The sequence below is a fragment of the Dama dama genome, chromosome 15, assembly GCF_033118175.1.
Source record: "Dama dama isolate Ldn47 chromosome 15, ASM3311817v1, whole genome shotgun sequence".
Classification (NCBI taxonomy): Eukaryota; Metazoa; Chordata; class Mammalia; order Artiodactyla; family Cervidae; genus Dama; species Dama dama.
The window spans coordinates 62,947,359-62,971,022 of NC_083695.1; the positions used below are offsets into that span (position 1 = coordinate 62,947,359).

Genomic DNA, 23,664 nt, shown 5'->3' on the forward strand with positions numbered 1-23,664 from the left:
GCGCCGAAGAATTGATACTTTGGCGTTGAACTGTGATGTTGGAGAAGACTCTTGAGAGTCCCTAGGACTGCAAGGAGATCCATCCAGTCCATCCTAAAGGACATAAGTCCTGAGTCTTCATTGAAAGGACTGATGCTGAAGGTGAAACGCCAATACTTTGGCCACCTGATGCAAAGAACAGAGTCATTTGAAAAGATCCTGATGCTAGTAAAGATTGAAGGCAGGAGGAGAAGGGGAAGACAGAGGATGAGATGGTTGGATGCATCACCAACTCGATGAATATGAATTTGAGTAAGCTCCGGGAATTGGTGATGGACAGGGATGCCTGTTGTGCTGTAGTCCATGGGGTCGCAAAGAATTGGACATGACTGAGAGACTGAACTGAACTGAAAGCTTGGAAATTTTTTATGTATTTAATGTATGTTCTCATGCATTCTCAGTCTCTTTTGTTGTGTCCAGCTCTTTGCAATGCTATGGACTGTAGCCCACCAGGCTCCTCTGTCCATTGGATTCTCCAGACAAGAATAATGGAGTGGGTTGCCATGCCTTCCTCCAGGGGATCTTCCAGACCCAAGGATCGAAGGTGGATTCTTTACCACTGAGTCACTGGGGAAGCCCATTTAATGTGTACTACATGCTATTTTGATACACATATGCTGAAGGCTGTACTCAGGAGTTGAATGGGATTTTGAACTTGTTTTTCTGCCACACTGAGCCATAAGATGTACTCTGCAATTGCTGGGTACTTGTGGCTAGGATTCCTGGCAGAAAAAAATATTATATTTTTGCTTGATTTTCCTGTACGTTGGTATGATATTGAACAAGTCATTGCCCAGACCAATATAAAGAAGCTTTCCTTTTATGCTTTCTTATAGGTGTTTCATGGCTTTAGGTCTTAGGTTTATGTCTTCAGTCCACTTTGAGGTGATGTTTGTATGTTGTAAGATAATGATCAAAATTCTTTTTTTTGCAGGTGGTAATCTAGTTTGCCCAGCACTCTGTTTTTAACAGATTGTGCTTTCTGTATTATGTGTCTTGAGATCAGTTGATCATAAATTTGTCCACTTCTGGGTTCTTTATTCTTTTACATTTGTCTGTGTATCTGTTTTTAAACACTTTGATTATTATAGCTTTGTAATATAGTTTGAAATTAGAAAATGCGATTGCTCCACACTTGTTCCTTTTTAGCATTGCAGTGACTATGCAGGGTCTTTTGTTGTTCCATATGAATATTGACTTTTGACGGCACTGAGTCTTCATTCCTGCACAGGCTTTCTCTAGTTGCAGCAAGTGGGAGCTATTCTCTAGTTGTGGTACATGGACTTCTCACTGTGGTGGCTTCTTTTGTTGCAGAGCATAGGCTCTAGGGTGCATTGGCTCAGTAGTTGTGGCACATGGGCTTAGTTGTCTCACAGCATGTGGAATCTTCCTGGACCAGAGACTGAACCCGTGTCCACTGCATTGGAAGGAAGCTTCTTAACTACTGGACCACCAGGGAAATCCTTACATATGAATTTTAATTTTTTTTTATTTCTGTGAAAAGTTCTATTTTCATACAGATTTCATTGAATCTGTAGATTGCTTTGGATGATATAGGCATTTTAACAATATTAATTCTTCTTATTGATATACATGGTATATCTTTCATTAATTGGTCCTCTTCATTTTTTTTTTTTTTAATCAATGTCTTGTAGTTTCTAGTGTACAGATCATTCACCTCCTTGGTTAAATTTATTTTAAGTATTTTATTCATTTTGTTTCTATTTCCTAATGCTCTGTCAGTTTTGCCTCACATATTGTAATGCTCTGATGCACTTGTAAATAAAACTATTACACTTTACAGTTAATGTCTCCTATGATAAAAAATAATTATACTTCTTCCTTTCCATACTTTGTATCATTGTTGTGGTTCATTACAGTTACATATAAGCATATGTATATTTATATATATATATTCATAACCATTACATAATCAAATGCACTGTTATCACTTTCTGTAAATTTTTATCTGTTAGAGCAATAAAGTAAATAAAGTCAACTTTTTATTTTACTGTCACTCATTCCTTCTTTATAACCATTTCTTTATGTTGATGTGTTTCTGACCTATATGATTTTCCTTCTCTCTAAAGATTTTTAAAACATTCTTTGCAAGGCAGTTCAACTGGCAACAAATTCCCTCAATATTGTTTGCTCAGAAAGTCTTCATTTCTCCTTCACTTTTAAAGGAAATTTTGAAGGGTACAGAATTTAAATTGTTGGTTTGACCATCTGTATGTCTTCTGTGGAGAAATGTCTGGTTAGATCTTTTGCCCTTTTTTCAATTAGATTGTTCATTTTTGTGTTGTTGAGTTGGATGAGTTCTTTGTATATTTTGGAAATTAAGCACTGGTTGATCACATCATTTGCAAATATTTTTCTCTCATTCTGTATGTTGTCTTTTCACTTTACTTATGGTTTCCTTTGCTGTGCAAAAGCTTACTCGTTTGATTAGGTCCTATTTGTTTATTTTTGTTTTTATTTGTATTGCCTGGGAGACTGACCTAAGGAAACATCGGTATAATTTATGTACCAGACACACTTATCTAAGCCTACCCCTGGATGCTGCAAGAGTTTAATCTCCAGGGTGCAAAAATAATTTCTCAGACCCTTTGTGCACAGCCAGTAGTTGTTTCAGTGGAGGGACTGATTCCTAGAACTTCCTCTCTACCTTTTGTGTGACATTACTCTAGCAATGCCATCCTCACAATATTGAGTGTCTAAACCTATGACAAGGAAAGTTATTTGTTTATTTAGGTTTCATTTGATTTTTGTGTGTAATAATGGTAGGCTGTGTACATGTAACCTCTGTATCTCCAAATCAAATCCAAGAAATGGAAACACTAATAATATCATTTTATTAGAGCACTGCTTTTCCTAATGACTTTGGAGTAATTTTGAATTGAGAAGTCAAAAGCATGTGTGAAGCCAATGTTACTGATGAAAATGACTTTTTACTTAACAAGAGCACACATTCAGTGAGTTTAATCTGTCTTTATTGTGTTTATTGTATAATAATAGACATGGCACTGGGGCCCTGGAGATTATAAATGTATCATAAAATTAATGCTAGTTTAGGGACATGTTTTCAAAATATGCTTTTTTTGCATGCTAACTATCCCTTCTACTCTATTTAAAACTGTCTGCTTGTTGTTATCTATTCTGTGTCATATCATTGCCTCAATCCTAAAACAATATTCAGTTCAGTTCAGTTCAGTCGCTCAGTCGTGTCCAACTCTTTGCAACCCCATGGACTGCAGCACTCCAGGCCTCCCTATCTGTCACAAACTCCTAGAGTTTACTCAGACTCATGTCCATTGAGTTGGTTATGCCATTCAACCATCTCATCCTCTGTTATCCCCTTCTCCTTCTGCCTGCAGGGTCTTTTCAAATGACTCAGTTCTTCACATCAGGTGGTCAAAGTATTGGAGTTTCAGCTTCAGCATCAATCCTTCCAATGAATGCTCAGGACTGATTTCCTTTAGGATGGATTGCTTGGATCTCCTTGCAGTCCAAGGGACACTAAATGTCTTCTCCAACACCACAGCTCAAAAGCATCAATTCTTTGGCACTCACCTTTCTTCATAGTCCAGCTCTCACATCCATACATGACTACTGGAAAAACAATAGCTTTAACTAGGCAGACCTTTGTTGGCCAAGTCATGTCTCTGCTTTTTAATATGCTGTCTAGGTTGGTCATAACTTTTCTTCCAAGGAGCAAGCGTCTTTTGATTTCATGGCTGCAGTTACCATCTGCAGTGATTTTTGGAACCCAAAAAAAGAAAATCTGTCACTGTTTTCATTGTTTCCCCATCTATTTGCCATGAAGTGATGGAACTGGATGCCATGATATTAGTTTTCTGAATGCTGAGTTTTAAGCCAAGTTTTTCACTCTCTTCCTTCACTTTCATCAAGAAGCTCTTTAGTTCCTCTTTGCTTTCTGCCCTAAGTCTGGTGTTATTTGCATATCTGAGGTTATTTATTTCTCCCGGTAATCTTGACTCCAGCTTCTACTTCCATCTAGCCAGGCATTTTACATGATGTACTTTGCAAATAAGTTAAATAGGCAGGGTGACAGTGTACAGCCTTGACATACTCCTTTCCCAATTTGGAACCAGTCTGTTGTTCCATGTCCAGTTTTAACTATTGCTTCTTGACCTGCATACAGATTTCTCAGGAGGCAGGTAAGGTGGTCTGGTATTCCCATCTCTTTAAGAATTTTCCACAGTTTGCCATGATCCACGCAGTCAAAGTCTTTTAGGGTAGTCAATGAAGCAGAAGCAGATATTTTCCTGGAATTCTCTTGCTTTTTCTATGATCCAAAGGACGTTGGCAATTTGATCTCTGGTTCTTCTGCCTTTTCTAAATCCAGCTTGAACATCTGGAAGTTCTCGGTTCATGTTCTGTTGAAGCCTGGCTTGGAGAATTTTGAGCATTACTTTGTGAGCATGTGAAATGAGTGCAATTGTGCCATAGTTTGAACATTCTTTGGCATTACCCTTCTTTAGGATTGGAACGAAAACTGACCTTTTCCATTCCTGTGAACAACCATCAATAGGAGAATGTTGGATCCCACCAGAAAAAGATACCCTGCATCCAAGGGCAAAGGAGAAGCCTCAACAAGATGGTAGGAGGGGGCTCAGTTGGGCTTAAAATCAAATCTCAGACCCACCAGAGACACTCAGAGGGCACAAACAAAACCTTGTGCACACCAGGACCAAGGGCAAGGAGCAGTGATCCCCCCACAGGAGACTGAGCCAGACCTACCTTTGAGTGTTTGAATGTCTCCTGCAGAGTCATGGACCAGCAGTGACCTGCCATGGGGACAGGGGTATTGACTACAGCAGTTCCAGGAGCTGAGGCAGGTTGGCATAAATAAGTCTTTTTGAAGGCCAAACTACAGGGAGAAAACACAGCCCTATCCATCAGCAGAAAATTGGAATAAAGATTTACTGAACATTTACTGAGATTTACTTGCCCGCCAGAGCAAGACCCAGTTTTACAAAGCCATCCCTCCCATCAGGAAACTTCCACAAGCTTCTTATCCTCATCCCTCAAGGTGTAGATAGAATGGAAACCACATTCACAGAAAACTAACCAAATTGAGCACATGGATCACAGTCTTGTCTAACTCAATGAAATAATGACCCATATTAGGAATAGAAGAGAGTTTTATTTGAGCCAAATTTAGGACTAGCCTGTGAGACAGCCTCTCAGATCACTCTGAAGAGCTGCTGTGGAGAAGCATGGTTTTCAGCACAGTTTTATATCTTGTCAGAACAAAGTACATCAAGCAAGTCAGGGAAACATTCCTTCAAGTTTTTTTTTTTTTTTCTTTCTTTCTTTCTTTTTTTGCCAAAGATCAGCATGTTTACAAAGTCAGCATGGCCTCGATGCCTGGGAAGGGAGTCTTTTCAGCTCTGATGTCCCAAGAACACTTAATCTGTATTTTTAATATTTATTTCTGGTCAGCCAACTCTTTTAAAAAATGATTAAACACGTGGACAATGTATGTTTGATAGACCACAAAGAAGTTGTTTTCCTTCAAGTAAAATTCAAGTTAAATGAAGTATAAGCCAGAATGACTTCCCCATACCTCAGTATGTAAAAATTTCTTCCATTAATATCAGTTTATCTATCTATCCATCTACCCATCAACACCTCACTACTTTAGTGTGTATATCTCATTAACAATGATTTTTTATAAACAAAACAATAATATTTACACTCCAGAGTTACCATGAGTGCACTCATATCATCTAATGTACAGCCTATATTTGAAGATTCAATTTAAAAATCATTTGCCTAAAATATAATTTATAGCTTTTTTTTTCTTTGCAATTTAGTGTGTAGCCTAAGGACAAGCATATAATTTGGTTACCCTTCTCTTTAGTTTCCTGTTATCAATTCCCTCTGCTTTGTATTTCTTTCAAGATTTAACTTTGTGAAGAATTCAATTTAGTAGTTTTATAGCAGGCGATTATTTTCTAGAGACTACATTTCAGTTACTATTTGGTTAGACAACTACATAGATGCATTTGTGTGTTCCACTGAAATTCATTTGGGGTAGGGATACATAATGTCACCCCGTTATTGGTATGTGGTGTTCTTCACATAAAAGAGTAGTATCTGCCAGATTTCTCCTTGGGAGAGTTTCATTTGTTTTTATTAATAAAAGTCTGTGGTGTAGTACTTCAGGGCTTTGTAAATATCAAACTTCTCAACCATTCACTCTACAGTTTTAGCATTTATTGATGAAACTTGCTTGAATTAATAATCATACGCTGAATTGTTGTAAAAAGATTTGTCTAATTTTATCATTGTTTCTGTTTCTAAGCTGTGACTAGTCTGTAATGAAATCTACCCTATACTTTCAAATAAGACAATCTGTATGAAAATGATAAACACTAATAGTTGCTCTAGTACCAATTATTATCACAGAAGAGTTATTTTTAACTAGATCAGATATCTTTTTACAAAAGTACTATGGACAGATAACTCCAAACACTTCAAATTCCAATAGTGATTTCCATTTCAAACCATTGTCCACATATAAGAAGAGTGGAAATTGAAGTGACGAAGCAGATGTTAGGGATGGATACCAGTGTCCAAATGTGATAAGCAAAATGGATACACCCTAGGGCCCATGTACTCACTATTCCAAATGCTGTAGAGGTTTACTTTAGCAATATCACTGCCACTCATCTTTAATTTATTTTTGCTTATTACTTGCTCTGTCTGCCACTGTCTTGATCAAAATGCCACAGCCCTTCTTTGGGCCTAGGATTCCTCATCCATAAGTCATAAAATTGGACTAAATGGTTTGCAACATTTGTCCAGCTCCAGGACTTCTGTGTAGTTCAGTTTATCTTCATCTGTTCTTTCCAGGGCACAGATGTATTAACATCACTGACTTCTGTGCTACATGATGACAAAGAATTCCCCAACCCAGAGGTATTTGACCCTGACCAATTCCTGGATGAGAGCAGCAACTTTAAGAAGAGCGAGTACTTCATGGCTTTCTCAGCAGGGAATGCAAGTTTAGTTTCTTCATCACTTCAGAGAGCAGGGTACCTTTTGGGCATCAGGTGGAACTGGCATCCTGTGCTAGGATTGGTAAAAATGCTTTTTTTTCCATGATGAGGGGCAATAATCACAGTGCCCACACACTTTCCTACCCCTCAATACATCATCATTGTTGGGTTAGATCACTGGAGCTTGGAGAGGTGACCCAGTTCTTTCAAATTCAGAAATAAAGTTTGAGCTACATTCTGAAACTGTAAGTAAAGTGCATCTTAGAAAAAAGAAACTCTGTGTTATAAATCTTTGAAACTTCAAGGTTGATGAAGAATAAATATACTTAGAACAGAGAACAGAGGCTGTGGAGAATGGAAAGAAACATATTGGACCATCAGATTAGGAACAGAAAATAGAATGAATATATGTGTGTTCCTAGAAAGAGATTGAACTTGAAAATATCAAATTGCAGCTATAATATGAGAATACTTAATGAAGTATGTGGTATAGTACTGATGCTCAGTAAATGTGTGTTGAAAGAAGGATACTCGTTAAGACAAGATGTAAGTGGACAGCATGTATGTCTACCCTTTGTCCATCTGTCTATCCAGCCATTCTGCCTTCCTTCCATTCACTGAAACATTCATCAAATGGCTACTGCGTAGTCTCTTTCTGACTGCCAGAAACACAATGTTCAAGAAGTATACATACTCTATGTGTTTGTTGTTTCCAGAGAAACAGATTTGTGTGGCAGAGAGCCTGGCCCGCATGGAACTGGTTTTATTCCTGATCACAATTTTACAAAAATTTGCCTTGAAATCTGTGGTTGACCCAAAAGACATTGACACCACCCCAGTTGCCAGTGGGTTAGTTTCTGTGCCACCTTCTTACGAGCTCTGCTTCATTCCTGTGTGAGGAATGTCAGATCATCTGGCTTCAACTGCCTCTCTTCAGGGCATCACTCACTTATTTCCCTTCAGTTTTCCTGAGAATTCCTTCTCTGACCTCTCATCTCATTGTGCTGTTTCACTGCAGAAATGTATTTGCTATTCTCCATATTCTGTAACATTTGTTTTTTTTTTTTTTTTTTTTTCTACTAGTGTGTGAAAGCTCCAGGGTTTGGAAGGGATGGCTGGGCCCTTCAAACACGGGGAAAGGTCTTTCAGGGACTCCTCTCCCTGCAGTATCGATGACCAGGGCACGGGCAGCCCGTAATCACTTTCGATGCAGGAGACCATATTCTGTAACATTTGTATTGGCCATCACATATGCTAATAATTGCCTAATATTGAGTATTGTTATGTAATCACTACAACATATAACAAGATGGTTAGTGTATACCAATGGAGGCCTTCTCCTGTGCATGTTCAAAATAAAAGGCATAATTTGATGAGTCAGTTCTCAGACTCTCCCTCTTTTGTGCATAGTGCACGTACAAAATGGAAGAAAAGGTGCAAATAGTCATGATGTTTCTCAAAATTATAAGTCAGTACATCTAGCATTCCAAAGGATAATAGCTTTTGGGGGGACTTAAATGAGGAACTCGCTTTATCTTGCTTGTCTTGGAACATTGACAAGACCCAGTGTACTCTTGAAGAAAGCTGGTGACAGCTAGAACAGAAAAGCAGGCTGCACTAGCGTGCAAGTTTAAGACCTTCAGAATCTTTGACTGGGCTGGTTGGTGAGGTTCTTCACCTACATGAGACTAGTCACTGTAGATTGGGAGAACTGACTGTTAGTGTAATGTGCAAACACCAATGCAGACTGTCAAGAAAAATAAAGAAGCAGAAGATGCATAATGGAACAAAAATATAATTCAGAATAACATCCACAAAGATCATTGCTGGGTTCAGGGGAACAGTAAAGAAATGCAGAAATTTCAACAAAAGACAATTTAAAGGTACCAAACAGAAGTCAGATAATTAAAAAATATAATAATTGAACCTAAGGCATCATTAGAGGGTTCAGAGCAGAATGGATCAAGGAGAAGAAGTGATCAGAGAACTAAAATATATATCATTGGAGATTATGCAATCAATCAGGGGACTGAAAGAAAGACTAGGAAAAAGAAAAGAAAACTAAAGAGATTTATGGAACACCATGAGATGAGCCAATATAAGAGTCTAGAAGGAGAAGACAGAAAGAGAAAGGACTAGAAAGCTTATTCAAAGTAACAATGTCAGAAAATCTTCCATATCTGGGGAAGAAGTGGACATAAAAATCCTGGATGTATAAAGAACCTCAGATTTTAAAAAATCAAAGAAATCCATGCTGAGACACACAATAATTAAGTTGTCAAAAATCAATGACCATGAGAGTGAGAGCAACCATAGGTAGCAGCTTTTCATATACAAGGGACCCCATAAAGCTGTCAGTAACTTTTAGAGCAGAAACTGACAGGAGAGAAAATAGAACATATCCTCAGAATTCTGAAAGAAGAAATAAAATCTTAGATTTGAGGACACTCATAGGCTGAAAGTAAATGGATAGAAATGGCTTCCCTGATGGTTCAGCAGTAAAGAAACTACCTGCAGTGCAGGAGACGTGGGTTCAATCCCTGGATTGGGAAGATCCCTTGGAAGAAGAAAGAACAACCACTCCAATATTCTTGCCTGGAAAATCTGATGGACAGAGGAGCCTGGTGGACTGCAGTCCCCAGGGTTGCAAAGGGTTGGACATGACTTAGAGACTACACCACCACGAACACATAGTTGAATTTGCAGCATTGTGTTACTTTCTGCTGTAAAACAAAGTGATTCAGTTATGAATATGTAAATGTTCTTTTTCATATTCTTTTCTATTATTGTTTATCATAGGATATTGCACATAGTCCCCTGTGCTATACAGTAAGACCTTGTTGTTTATCCATCCTATGTTTAATAGTTTGCATCTGCTAGTCTCAAACTCCCAACCCATCCCTCTCCTACCTTTCTTCCCCTTGGCAACCACAAGTCTGTTTTCTATGTCTGTGAATCTGTTTGTAAATAAGTTCATTTGTGTAATATTTTAAGTTCCACATACAAGTGATATCATGCAGTATTTGTCCTTCTCTTTCAGACTTACTTTGCTTAGCATGATCATTTCTAGGTACATCTGTGTAGCTGCAAATGTCAACTGTTGATAAGAAGAGGCAACGAGGGAAATAGATAGCATGCAATAAGGAAAAAAATGGACGTATCTTTACCTAGACTAAGAAAAAAGTAAGACTCAGGTAAATAAAATCATAAAGAGAAACCTATACAACATTACCACAGAATAAAAGGATCATAAGAGACTATTATGACCAATTATATGCCATTGAAGAAAGTCAGAAAAGACATGCAATGACTAAAGAGATTGAATCAGTAATCAATAGCCTCCTGACAAAGAAAAGCCCAGGACCACCTAGTTTCACTGGTGAGTTTTAAATACTTAAATGTAGAAGAATTAATGTTAAACCTTTTCAAAGTCTTTCAGAATGTGAGAGGAGGGAACACTTCAAAATTCAGTTTTTTTTTTTTTTTTTTTTTTTTTTTTTGAGGCCAGAAATTCTGTGGTTCCCAAGTCTGGCAAAGATGCTACCCAGAAAAGAAAACTACAGGTTAGTTAGTATTCCTTATGATGGATGTAAATATCTTCGATATAATTCTAGAAGAAAAAATCCAACTGCCTATTAGGAGTATCCTTTTGTTAGGTAGTTAGAATAGGAAAAAGGAGTCCAGAATGGCGGTGACAAAAAGACAAGCAAGGGAAAAGCCAGTGAAAATAGAATAAAGGAAGGCCCGAGGACTGGAGTGAGGACCTCAGGTAGAACAAAGAGCACTCCTGGCTAGCCCAGTTCACATATGGCAGGCCCGGGGGAAGAGAAAAAACATAAAAAGAGGAGCCAAAAGGCCGGGGGTCTCTCTCACATGCTCTCTCTCTCTCTCTCCTCTTCACGTCTTTTGGGTCATCATGCCCTCATGTGTCAAGGATGTATTTTCCTTTATTTTCTAAATAAAACTGAGCTGTAACACTGATCTGTCTGAGAGCTGTCACACGGTCTGTCCAAGGGCTGAAACACTGGTCCATCACTTCAAATTTTTGTTGTGACGAGACAGAACACTGCCCCTACACTCAACATTCAGAAAACTAAGATCATGTCATCCGGTCCCATCACTTCATGGCAAATAGATGGGGAAACAGTGGAAACAGTGGCTGACTTTATTTTTAGGGGGCTCTAAAATCACTGCAGATGGTGATTGCAGCCATGAAATTAAAAGATGCTTACTCCTTGGAAGGAAAGTTATGACCAACCTAGACAGCATATTTAAAAGCAGAGAGATTATTTTCTTAACAAATGTCTGTCTAGTCAGGGCTATGGCTTTTCTGTCCATGGCATTTTTCCAGGCAAGAAATCCTAGAGTGGGCTGCTATTTCCTTTCCAGGGGGATTTCCCAACCCAGAGCTCAAACCTGAAGCTCCTGCTGCATCTCCTACATTGTAGCATGATTCTTTGCTGATGAGCCACAAGAGAAGCTCCCTTTATTTCATTATTTTTGACAAAGTCAGACTCCAAAGGGCAACAAAGCATTTGGGTTTGGAGGCAACTGGGAGACTTAAACCACAGTTTCTCAGGCCTTCTACATAAATTCTTGAGATTGGCTCTTTCTTCTATTGCCTGAGCAAGTTTTATCATTTTGTTGATGAGGAGGGGAGAGTACCTTTTTAACATTTCTCCACTTGAGAATCTATGACCCTTTTCACCTTGAATTCCAGAGAGACGTATTTACTGTGATGCCTGTTGTTTTGTGAACTGCCAACATGGTGCATATTCAGAGTACCATTTTAGCGTGTTTGTTTTTTTTTTTTTTCCCCCAAATTGTCCCTGAGACAGCTGTGGTATATATGAGAGAGCATCACAATGAGCATCAGAAAATTTCAGTTTAAATCCTAATTTTATTTATTATGAGTCTTGTGACACTGGACGGTTGTCCTCTTTACCCAGAATCTCCCTTTCCCCCATTTGAAAAACACAAATTTGCCATCTCTACCTTCCAGTGTTTGTTTTGTTGGGGTAGTCCTGGGATTCCCAGGTAAAAGTCATGTTGATTTACTTAGACAACTATTTTATATGTCTTTGGTATTCAGGATGCTTGAATTATGCTATTGTTAACCATGAATTTCCAGAATGGAGATCAGGTTGAAATCAAGAGGTGTTTATATGGGATTTGTTAGGACTGCTTCTCAGAAGACACATATCCAGGAAGTACTTAAGCCATGTTCTTCCACACTACAAAATGAGGAAGTTTATAAGGGCAAAAATTACAAACTGTTTCCAAAATTAGGATTGGATATTTTGTAATAACTGTTAATGGAAAGTAACCTTTCCATTGTGCAAAAGATTAAAAATATTAAAAAGTAAGGATTTGAGAATAGAAAATCATCCTGGATTACCTGGTATGCCCAGTGGAATTGTAAGAGTCCATCAAGGAGGCGGTCAAGGGGATCAAAGAGCCATGAAGATGCTGTGCTGCTGACCTTGGTGATGCAGGAGGTGGTGTGAGCTAAGGAATGCAGGTGGCCTCTAGAGACTGGAAAAGACAAGGAAATGGATTCTCCCAAGAGCCTCCAGGAGGAATTCAGCCCTGTCAACACCTTAATTTTCAGACTTGTGATCTCTAGAGTTGTAGGATAATAAATTAGTGTTGCCTTAAGCCAAGGGGGAAAAAAAAGAATTAGAATTGGAGATGGAAAGATGCTTGTTAAGCAAAGTATGACTGTGTCTGAAGTGATTAAATAGTTGTGAAGCAGGCAATTTTGAAACTACAAACTTGCAGTTAACAGCCACTAGTCTATATCATTTTGAAAATGGCTAATGGAGTATTGAGTTTGACACAGTTCAGAATTGAAGTAGTCAGTGATGCAGGAACATGTCTGAAATCACATCCACAATGACTGCCCACAGTTACTCCATTTTGATTTTTTTAAATATGTCATCATTAACTATTTTATGAATCAGTTCAGTTTGGTTCAGTTCAGCTGCTCAGTTGTGTCAGACTCTTTGCGACCCCATGAATCACAACACGCCAGGCCTCCCTGTCCATCCCCAACCCCCAGAGTCTACCCAAACCCATGCCCATCGAGTCGGTGATGCCATCTAGCCATTTCATCCTCTGTCATCCCCTTCTCCTCCTGCCCCCAATCCATCCCAGCATCAGGGTATTTTCCAATGAGTCAACTCTTCGCATGAGGTGGCCAAAGTACTAGAGTTTCAGCTTCAGCATCAGTCCTTCCAATGAACACCCAGGGCTGATCTCCTTTAGGATGGATTGGTAAGATCTCCTTGCAGTCCAAGGGACTCTCAAGAGTCTTCTCCAACACCATAGTTCAAAAGCATCAATTTTTTGGCATTCAGCTTTCTTCACAGTCCAACTCTTACATCCATACATGACCACTGGAAAAACCATAGCCTTGACCAGGTGGACCTTTGTTGGCAAAGTAATGTCTCTGCTTTTTAATATGCTGTCTAGGTTGGTCATAAGTTTCCTTCCAAGGAGTAAGTGTCTTTTAATTTCATGGCTGCAGTCACCATCTGCAGTGATTTTGGAGCCCCCCAAATATAAAGTCTGACACTGTTTCCACTGTCTCCCCATCTATTTCCCATGAGGTAATGGGACTAGATGCCATGATCTTAGTTTTCTGAATGTTGAGCTTTAAGCCAACTTTTTCACTCTCCTCTTTCACTGTCATCAAGAGGCTCTTTAGTTCCTCTTCACTTTTTGCCATAAGGGTGGTGTCATCTGCATATCTGAGGTTATTGATATTTCTCCCAGCAGTCTTGATTCCAGCTTGTGCTTCAGGCAGCCCAGTTTTTCTCATGATGTACTCTGCATATAAGTTAAATAAGCAGGGTGACAATATACAGCCTTGATGTACTCCTTTTCCTATTTGGAACCAGTCTGTTGTTCCATGTCCAGTTGCTTTTATGAATAGGTAACTGTAATGTTGGGTTTCTGTGGTGGCTCCATGGTAAAGAATCCACCTTCCAATGTAGGAGAGGAGGGTTTGATCCTTGAATCAGGAAGATCCCCTGGAGAAGGAAATGGCAACCCACTTCAGTATTCTTGCCTGGGAAATCCCATGGACAGAGGAGCCTGGCAGGCTACAGTCCATGGGGGCACAAAGATTTGGACACGACTTAGTGACTAAAGAGCCACAAGTGCAATGTTAGTACAATGCATTCAAATACTTTGAAGTCTTTCACTTTCAAGGACAAAATACCTAGCATTAGATAGAGCATTCTTTTCAAATAAAGAGGGTATATATTACAGTGATTGTCCTCAAAGTGATACATTCACAGCTGATCATTGATTTAAATTCAGAATTTCAAGCCCTTTTTGTCATTAGATTTTTTATTTCTTTGGTTCTCAGTCTTGGCTGCATAATGGAAACATTTTGTAAAATTATAACTGGAACACCATCTACTGTGATTAAACCAGAATCTCCAGGACACAGAGAAAACAAGACTAAAGGACAGTTTATTTTGATTTTTATCAGTGGGGTAAAGTCTACTCAGAATAGAGTGCAAAGTGGATATAACTGATTGGCCTGTTTATATGGGAGAGGCCAAGTTTGAATTAACAGTGACTATTATAAATGCTTTAGGTTTCAGAATCACAGCCATCTGAGTAAGAAGAGACGGCGGCAATGGATCTGGCTGTGGCCCTGGTGCTCTGCCTCTGCTCTCTGCTTCTCCTCTCACTCTGGAAACAGAGCTCTGGGAGAGGGAAGCTCCCGCCGGGCCCCACTCCTCTCCCGATTCTTGGAAACATGCTACAGTTAGATGTTAAGGACATCAGCAAATCCTTAACTAATGTAAGTAGACTTTATGCTCCTCCAATGTCCTGAAAACAGTGAGTAAATTAAGCCAAACTAAAAAAATAATATTTATATATACATAAGCTTTGATATTTCCCCTGTTTTTTTTTAAGCTCTGTCATTGTCATAGAGAAACAAAATAATGTGTTTTGTGAGTAGAAGAGCATTGCTCTTTGAATGGAGCAATCAAAATAATAAGGTGTCAAAAGCTAGAGTATTGCTTCCCTTCTTTATTGTTTCCCCAAGCCATTTGCTATGACTGGGGGCTGAAGGTAAAGTGGTAATGAAGTGTTCAGCAAAAAAAAAAATTCCTTGCAGAAGATGTGCACTATATAAGCTATGTATTTTGTTCAGATGGTCAATTCTATGAAAACAGAACTTTTCTGAAGAAGCACATTGGGCTTGGTATTAAGGAAATAGCTCTGTGTTCAAGACCAGCATGAGTGAGTGAAAGAAACAAGTCATCAGTCAGGGTCCAACTGGGGGCATGAGCGTTCATTTGGATTCTGCAGGAAGCTGCCATCTGTACCCTGTGAATGCTGCAGGATGGAAGATGATGTTCTTCCATGAGATGCTGCATGTCCTGGCACTGCCTCTATGATGCTTCCTCCCTTTCTGTGTTAGTGACACCAGTGGATCTCAAACAAGGCTGGGCGTTAGAACCATTTGATCTTATTTTTTAAAATATAGAATTGTAGTATATTCAGCATTTTGCAATGGCCATAATGGAACAGAATTTGAAAAAATAACATGTTTTATATTTATGTATTATATATATTATACATATGTATGTATATACATACATGTATGTATGTATACATATATATAAAACTGAATCATATATACACATGTGATACACATTGTACAATATGTATATATACAAACATATATACATACATATATGTGTATATATATATACAAACATACTTATATATGTATATAAAACTGAATCAGTGTGCTATAATCTTGAAACTAGTACTGTAGTTTTATAACAGTATTATAAGTCAACTATCCTTCAAAAAATTATTGTAGCATTCATCACAGGACTGGAGAATGAGAATTCTCATGGGAAGAACTCTACATGTAACTCTGAAGCAGTCAGCTGGATGTTGGTTTAAAGGTGGGCTTTGAGGAATCATATGTCACTCAAGGATCAGAAGTTGAACAAGGAGAGATTCAAATTTCAATCCTCTATATATAGTAACTCGGGGACACTGGCATGAAATGGAATTCCTTGACCATGGTTTCCTTATTGATAAGTGGAGCAAATAAACTTGCTGAAGTTCTTGATATGAGGATTAGTTGTCATTGTGTATCAATTACTTTGGCCATTGCCTGGCATTGCAATTCATCCATTAGTGGAAGTTGTAACAACCACCATCATGTTTAAGTATTGAATTCAGGAATATTAGGCTGTATGTAGCAGAAGGAAAACATAATCATAGGATGATAACACATTCTGCATCAGGCATAATGTATTATCAAATATTGACTTCTTTTACTATTACATGCATCTCCATTCTCAGTTCTCAAAAGTCTATGGCCCTGTATTCACTCTGTATTTTGGCATGAAGCCCATGGTGGTCTTGCATGGGTATGAAGCAGTGAAGGAAGCTCTGACTGATCTGGGAGAGGAGTTTTCTGGAAGAGGCCGTCTCCCAGTGAGTGAAAAAGTTAGAAAAGGACATGGTAGGTATGCATGTGCACATGTTCTGCATTCAAAATGGGGATGAGGAGGATGGAAAAGAGGGATTTGAAGAGCCCTCCAGCAGAGCTGGATCCACCAGAAAGGCTGCCAACTGTAAGCTCACTCCTCCTTGCCTCGGGCCTCTCTCCTGTCAATAGTTTCTGTTTCTCCTCCTGGTAGGAATCCTTTTCAGCAATGGCAAGAGATGGAAGGAGACCCGGCGCTTCTCCCTCATGACCTTGCGGAATTTGGGGATGGGGAAGAGGAGCATTGAGGACCGCGTTCAAGAGGAAGCGCACTGCCTTGTGGAGGAGTTGAGAAAAACCAATGGTGGGTGAGTCTATGCTCTAGAACTCTGACCTTAAGGAACTGCTTCTCCAGTGACGCCCTTGGAAACATTTCCAGAGTGGCCGCATTTTTCCTATGGATCATGATTGCCAGCCCTTCCTTCGAAGGGGGAGGCTGTGAAGAAGAGGGAGCCAAGGGAACTATTGTGTAGCCATGCTGATAGTTTGGTGTACACCCATGGTTGTGCACACAGTGTGGATTTAAAGATCACTTATCATACTTTCTCTGAACTTTGTTTTCACATCAGAAATCACAAAAAACATTTCTGAATCATTTCCTGAAAAAGTGAGAAAACAATATTTTTCTCATGGCGCAAATATGGATGGTCTATTTCAGAGCATTTCAGCAGGCAATAGTTGTTAACTGGACAGGGTGGGAATGACCTCCTCATACCCTTATGGAGCATGAAACTAGTATCATGTACATTCCCATAATTGAACTATACTTATGTGTTCATCCTCACAGACTTGTCTGAGAGTACTTCCAGGAGCCAAACATACAATTCTGGCCAATAATATTGCCATATGATTTTAATCATTTAGGGATATCTTGTTGCAGTTCTCATCAATTATGATTTTTCTAAAAATCAACACTATTTTAAAATAACAGCACTCATTATTTTCTGTTGCATAATACTCACTGTATTGATTTATTTTTTGAATAAATATTTGCTATGTCATAATTCTGTAAAATACCAAGTTGTAAAATGTTTTATTTAACTAGATTTCAACATTTCAACACCTGCTTACCCTGTCTTCTCTAAGTCAATTTTGGCTGTCTTTTCAATTTGCAAACTTTGCCCCACTGTTATTGGACTTTGTAACAAATGTATGGTAGTTATTTACCTTGCAGTACCAGGTGTAATCACCTATAAAGTGTTTGTTGCAATGACTCTAATTTTCAGCTTATATTACAAATCCCACTATTTATTTTTTTTTAATATATTTATTTATTTATTTGACTGCACTGGTTCTTAGATACAGTATTTGGGATCTAGTTCCCTGACCAGGAATTGAACCCAGGCCCCCTGCATTAAGAACATGGAGTCTTAGCCACTGGACCACCTTGGAAGTCCCAAATTCTGCTATTTTAAAAAAGAAAATCAGATTTTACCTGTGGCTCACATATAGACAAAGAAATACTCGCCCCAAATTACCTCTTTTCCAAATTACCTCTGCCAGTCTAGCTAAAATAAGTTTGTTTTTTTTGTTGTTGTGTTGTTTTTTTTAAGATTTAGGACTCTGGAACCTGGCATAGAAGCCCAAGATACATGTTTCTTTTATCTATGTCCTACCATTTCTTCCCAAAAGCTTTCAAAAATTTATGGTAAAAAAACCCACCTAACATGAAATCTACCATCTTAGCAAATTGTTCAGTGAATACTTGCTTACAGCACTGAGTTTGTTAACTATAGTCATACTGTCATACAGCAAGTCTCTAGAACTTTTCGTCTCACATGCCTGATACTCTGTACTCTTTGAACTATAACTCTCTGTTACCATTACCAAAAGGAGTTCACTTCTCAGTGAATGTTTAATCAGAGACAACTCTAAGAGTAATTGTCATACAAATTGAAGTGTTTATTTGCATCTAGTAAAGGGAATCATTCTTCCAAGCTCTGGCTTCCTGAGCAAGGAAAGCTTTGTCCTTTTATCAGGGCAGGGGATGAATATTAGCAGGAAAGTTTTGTCATTACATACAAAGATGGTCATAATTTCACAGAAGCCCAGTTTGGGAACATGCTTCTTCATACATCTTGTGTTATGTTAATGGGTCTTAATCTCTGACTGCAGAGGAGATGTTCACATTCACATGAAGCAAAGGTAGCTTTTGGACAGTTTTTGGTTTGTGTGCTCAGTCTCCAGTCTTGTGGTTGGGCCCAACCTGGTTTGAACTGGCTTTTGAGAAAAATCTCTTCCTGGAACCTTCTGTACCTTAAAAAAATAACACAACACCAACAAAGAAACCAACATTTGTTGATATTCTTACATGAATTCCCTAGGAACACAATGAGATTTCTAGATCTCACTCTTTGCATGAGTTACTCAAGGGCAGAGGCCTATTGGAGTCATCTTCATTTCCTCTTCCCCCAGACTCTGGCAACTAGCATTCTGTTTTCTGTTTCCATGGGTTTGACTACTACACACACACACACACACACACACACACACACACACATACATATGTATACATATATACATACATATGTAAGTGGAATCATGCAACATTTGTTCTTCTGTAATCGATTATTTTCACTTAGTACAGTGTGTGCACTTTTCATTCATGTTGTAGCATATGATGCAATCTTTCTTATGACTGAATAATATTTCAGTGTATCTATTTATCACATTTTCTTCTTTTTAAATAGCTTTATCTTGAATTTCTAAGCAACATTGTACATTATCTAATACAGATTTTCCATGATTTGATAAAAATTCAGAAAAATTCTTTATATGAATATAATTCATTCATATAACTGATACACTGAGATTGCAGCTAATTGTTCTCTGACTTTCTCCTCTTTTTTTTTTTTTAATATTTATTTATGTTTGGCTGCATTGATCTTAGTTGTGGCATCCTGGATCTTGATTGCAGTATGTGGGTTTCTCTCTAGTTGTGGCCTGTGGACTCTGTAGTTTGCAGCACATGGGCTCCCTGGTTGAGGTTCACAGGCTCAGTTGCCTCATGGTATGTGGAATCTTAGTTCTCCAATAGATCCCACGTCCCCTGCATTGGAAGGTAAATTCTTAACCACCAGACCACCACTGGAAAGTCCCCAGTGTTTAATTTTCTACAGAATTTTCAGATGGATGATAATCAGCATTGACAATGTGAGTAATTAAATTATATGAAAATGCCATCTTTAAAAAATTTTTAAATTAATTTTTAGTCAATTTCCTTCATTGAAGTATAGTTGATTTCCAATGTTGTGTTAATTTCTGCTGTAAAGCAAAGTGATTTAGCTTTACATACAATATATATATGTTCTTTTTAAAATATTTCTTCCATTATGGTTTACCATAGGATAACAAGTATAGTTCTCTGTACTGTACAGTAGGACCTTGTTGTTTCCACACTTTATACATAACTCTTAACATCTTCTAACCCCAACTTTCCACTCCATTCCACCCCTCCGTCAAAACCCTCCCCACTGGCAACCACCAGTCTGTTTTCTATGTCTGTGATTCTATTTTTGTACCCATGATTTTTAAATTGCATTTTCATTTTGCCTCATGGCTTTGCTCTTAAATTCTAATTTAAAGGCAAAGAATGATAGGATTAGAAAGCAGTGGGAGCATTGCATGGACTCCAAAGACCCAAGTTTGAGTCCCAGCATTGCCCCTATCTTGCCATGTGATTCTGGCTGAATCTCTCCTGCTTCCAGGACCTTGTCCTCTTATTCTTTAAAATGGGCACAGTAATACCTAACAACATTGGTATGAAATATATTCAGTGAGTTTAACTGAAGGGGCTTTGAAAATGCTGAGGTACCACACAAATACTACAAAATATAGTTACTCAAGACCATGTCAAGTACAACCACTTCTTACAACTAATTGAAAGTTGCCCCTTTCCTTTTCTGAGCTTCCGTAATCCTTTCCCCAACAACTGCTTGTATTCAGATTTAGTGTTTGTATTGCATGGTGTGCCCCCTGCTGTTCTCTGCCAGCTCTGCATCTTGCCAGTCCAGGGGGATTGTAAACCACCCAAGGTTTATATTCTCTCCTATTTCTCTTGAAAATAGTATTTTTAAATATTTTCTTCTGCATCCCTTGGACAAAGGAACACTGGGTGAAGAGAGCACAAGTATTAGCAGTGGATATGAATTTAATATTTTTTTAAAAAAATGTTATTTAACTAGCTATTCAGATCAAGGTAAAAGTGATGTGTTAATTTTATGCATGTTAAATATTGTTCTGTTAAGGGAATTTGTAAGAGAAACATTGACAAACTTTCTAACATACTGTTTCCTTGCTGTCTCAAAGGCAAAATGTTTTTCACATGTATGCTTTAATGATGTGCTTAAATTGTTATTCTTTAGGGTTGCCCTGTGATCCCACTTTCATCCTGGGCTGTGCTCCCTGCAATGTGATCTGCTCCATTATTTTCCAGAACCGTTTTGAGTATAAAGATCAGATTTTTCTAGGTATAATGAAAATATTTAATGAAAACACCAGAATTCTGAGCTCTCCATGGCTGCAGGTGAGACCAAGTTCCTTTCTTCTCGAGGAATCATTTCTGCTCTTTTCTGCGTGAGGTCCAGATCTCTCTCTGCACGAAGCTGTGAGGCGAATGTATGAAGAGCACAGTCCGGCCCAGAGCTTAGCATTGTGGAGTGCTCATCTGTGGTGGATGGCTGAGCCCTTTAAGAGCAGACAGGAAAATACATGCCCAGAATAATACAGAACTGCAATTCAGTCCTATTGACTCTGTTCAATGGTTTTCTGATAAACTACTTGGGTGACTTCTCCAAAGCATGCCCACAGCAGTAGAAGGACCTCCAGACCCTTCTGGAAAGGCTTCTATTGCCCACAAGTCTAGTCATTCAGTCTCCACTTAGTTACTACTTCAGCATATTAATTGGCAGAAATATCTGCTTTGGGGAAGGAAGAGAAGATCTCCTTTAAGGGGGAGAGTGCTGCCAGGGGACACCAACTAGGATAGGAGAGTTTGATACTTCAGTTGGCATCCTGACTGACAAAATAATTGCTTTGGGGATGACAAAATGATTGTTTCCTTGGTGTAGGAACCAAAAACAAACCTCACAGGTGTACCCTGTGCTGAGCTGACATGTTCTGCCCTCTGCCTAAATGACAATGGTGTGACCTCATAAAGGTCACTTAATTGCTCTGGTTCCCAGTTACTTTATCCATAAAATGTTGAGTTGTGTTTCATGGTGTCTTTTGAACCCTCTAGGTTCTAAAATACTGATTTTATGTTTGAGGCTACTAAACAGAAATAGAAACACCAGGAATCAGCTCTGTGCATATCAAGTTATCCAAATTCTCTTAACCTCTATTGTCATCTATAAAATGTAAATCCATCCCTCATTTTATGATTGTAGGGAAAACTTGTTGTAAAAAAATAATAAGATAATTGATATAAGGATGATTTTATATCATAAACATGATGTGTGAATATAGGAAATTATTATCCTTTTTCATCCCTCAGTTGAATTTTCTTCTTCAAATACATCTATCAACATAGATACAGTGTATTGTGAAATAAATATTTCCTTCAATACAGAGACCATGTTATATTACTATTTTAACATGGCTGCTCACCAAGGATGGGCATATAGTATATAAATTTTCATAAAGTGTTCTCCATTTAGTAAACTATTGTTTTCTTTTGTAGGTCTGCAATACTTTCCCTGTTTTCATTGATTATTTCCCAGGGAGCCATAATAAATTCTTTAAAAACTGTGCTAATGTAAAGAGCTATATTTTTGAGAAAGCAAGAGAACACCAAACATCCCTGGACATTAACAATCCTCGGGATTTTATTGATTGTTTCCTAATCAAGATGGAGCAGGTAAAATGTTAATAACTCAATAACTTGATTGCTTATGCAGTTTGGGGGGTAATTGAATTTGCTGGAGATATTTCAGTGGTTTGACATTCTATGCTGACAAGTATTTGAATTGTGCATAAATCTATAGTAAGAATCTATTGTGGAAGGTATAACATTTAACTGTTTAATCAGTTGAATATATTGACTCTACTCTTCACATACTAATAATATACCTATGGAAAGGCAGAATGACACCTCAGGTGAGATGGAAACATTTAGAAACAAGTTAGAACATACAAAATATCATGGTATGATATGATGATGGACATGATCATTGCACACACTGTATGAGGAAATGGAAAAGAATGGCTTAATCTAGCTGAACTTTTTGCATGTCAGGTGGTTGGAAATAAATCTGAATATATTAGCACTGAAGGGCAAGGTAGGGAATTTCAGATCGGTAAATGCTGTATGTATAATGCCCTATATATTGGCCCGTGATGGGCAAGAGTAGGTGGGTGGAAGAGAGAAGCCTTAATTTTGTGTGAAGTAAAATGACTTGCCATGGATATGGAGGTGGAGTTACATGTCTGTGAGCATGAATCCTGCACCATGTGTTGAAAAGACTACTTTCCCACATGAATCATCTCGGCATCTTTGTCAAAAATCAACTGACCCAAAATTTGAGGGTTTATTTGTGTAATCCGACATCTGTTCCTGTAATCTAAATGTCAGCCCTTACACCTTCATCTGGTCATTTTAATTACTGGTTTTTTTTTTTTTTTAATCACAGACATCTCTTTGCCAGCATAGGTCCATATAGTTAAAGCTATGGTATTTCCAGTAGTCATGTATGAATGTGAGAGTTGGACCATTAAGAAGGCTGAGTGCCAAAGAATTCATGCTTTTGAATTGCAGTGCTGGAGAACTTGAGAGTCCCTTAGATTGCAAGGATAGCAAACCAGTCAATCCTAAAGAAAATCAACCCTGAATATTTATTGGAAGGACTGATGCTGAGGCTGAAACTCCGATATTTTGGCCACCTGATATGAAGAATTGACTCATTGGAAAAGACCCTGATGCTGGGAAAGATTGAAGGCAAAAGGAAATGGGGATGGCACAAGATGAGATGGGTAGATAGCATCACCGACTTAATGGACAATAATTTGAGGAAACTCTGGGAGGTAGTGGAGGACAGAGGAGCCTGTCCTGCTGCAGTCCCT

The 23,664-nt window shown here is 38.4% G+C and overlaps 1 protein-coding gene and 1 non-coding gene across 4 annotated transcripts in view; one reads left to right on the forward strand and one right to left on the reverse strand.

Annotated features, from left to right (window-relative positions):
• The first annotated feature begins 6,964 nt into the window (after positions 1-6,964).
• Positions 6,965-23,664, forward strand: part of LOC133070717 (cytochrome P450 2C18-like) — a 31,255-nt gene continuing 14,555 nt past the window's right edge. Inside the window, exons 1-5 of one of the 3 annotated variants that reach the window (XM_061163110.1) lie at positions 6,965-7,075; positions 16,419-16,581; positions 16,760-16,909; positions 20,970-21,130; positions 22,286-22,462. In XM_061163110.1, coding sequence (XP_061019093.1) covers positions 6,965-7,075; positions 16,419-16,581; positions 16,760-16,909; positions 20,970-21,130; positions 22,286-22,462 — 762 coding nt within the window. Of the gene's footprint in view, positions 7,076-14,714; positions 14,890-16,418; positions 16,582-16,759; positions 16,910-20,969; positions 21,131-22,285; positions 22,463-23,664 lie in introns of those variants that run through there. The other 2 variants (XM_061163109.1, XM_061163111.1) reach the window with 2 other exon arrangements.
• On the reverse strand, positions 8,154-8,285 carry LOC133070886 (small nucleolar RNA SNORA71). Its single transcript, XR_009696281.1, has one exon. It is a non-coding gene; the product is annotated as a small nucleolar RNA SNORA71 (small nucleolar RNA).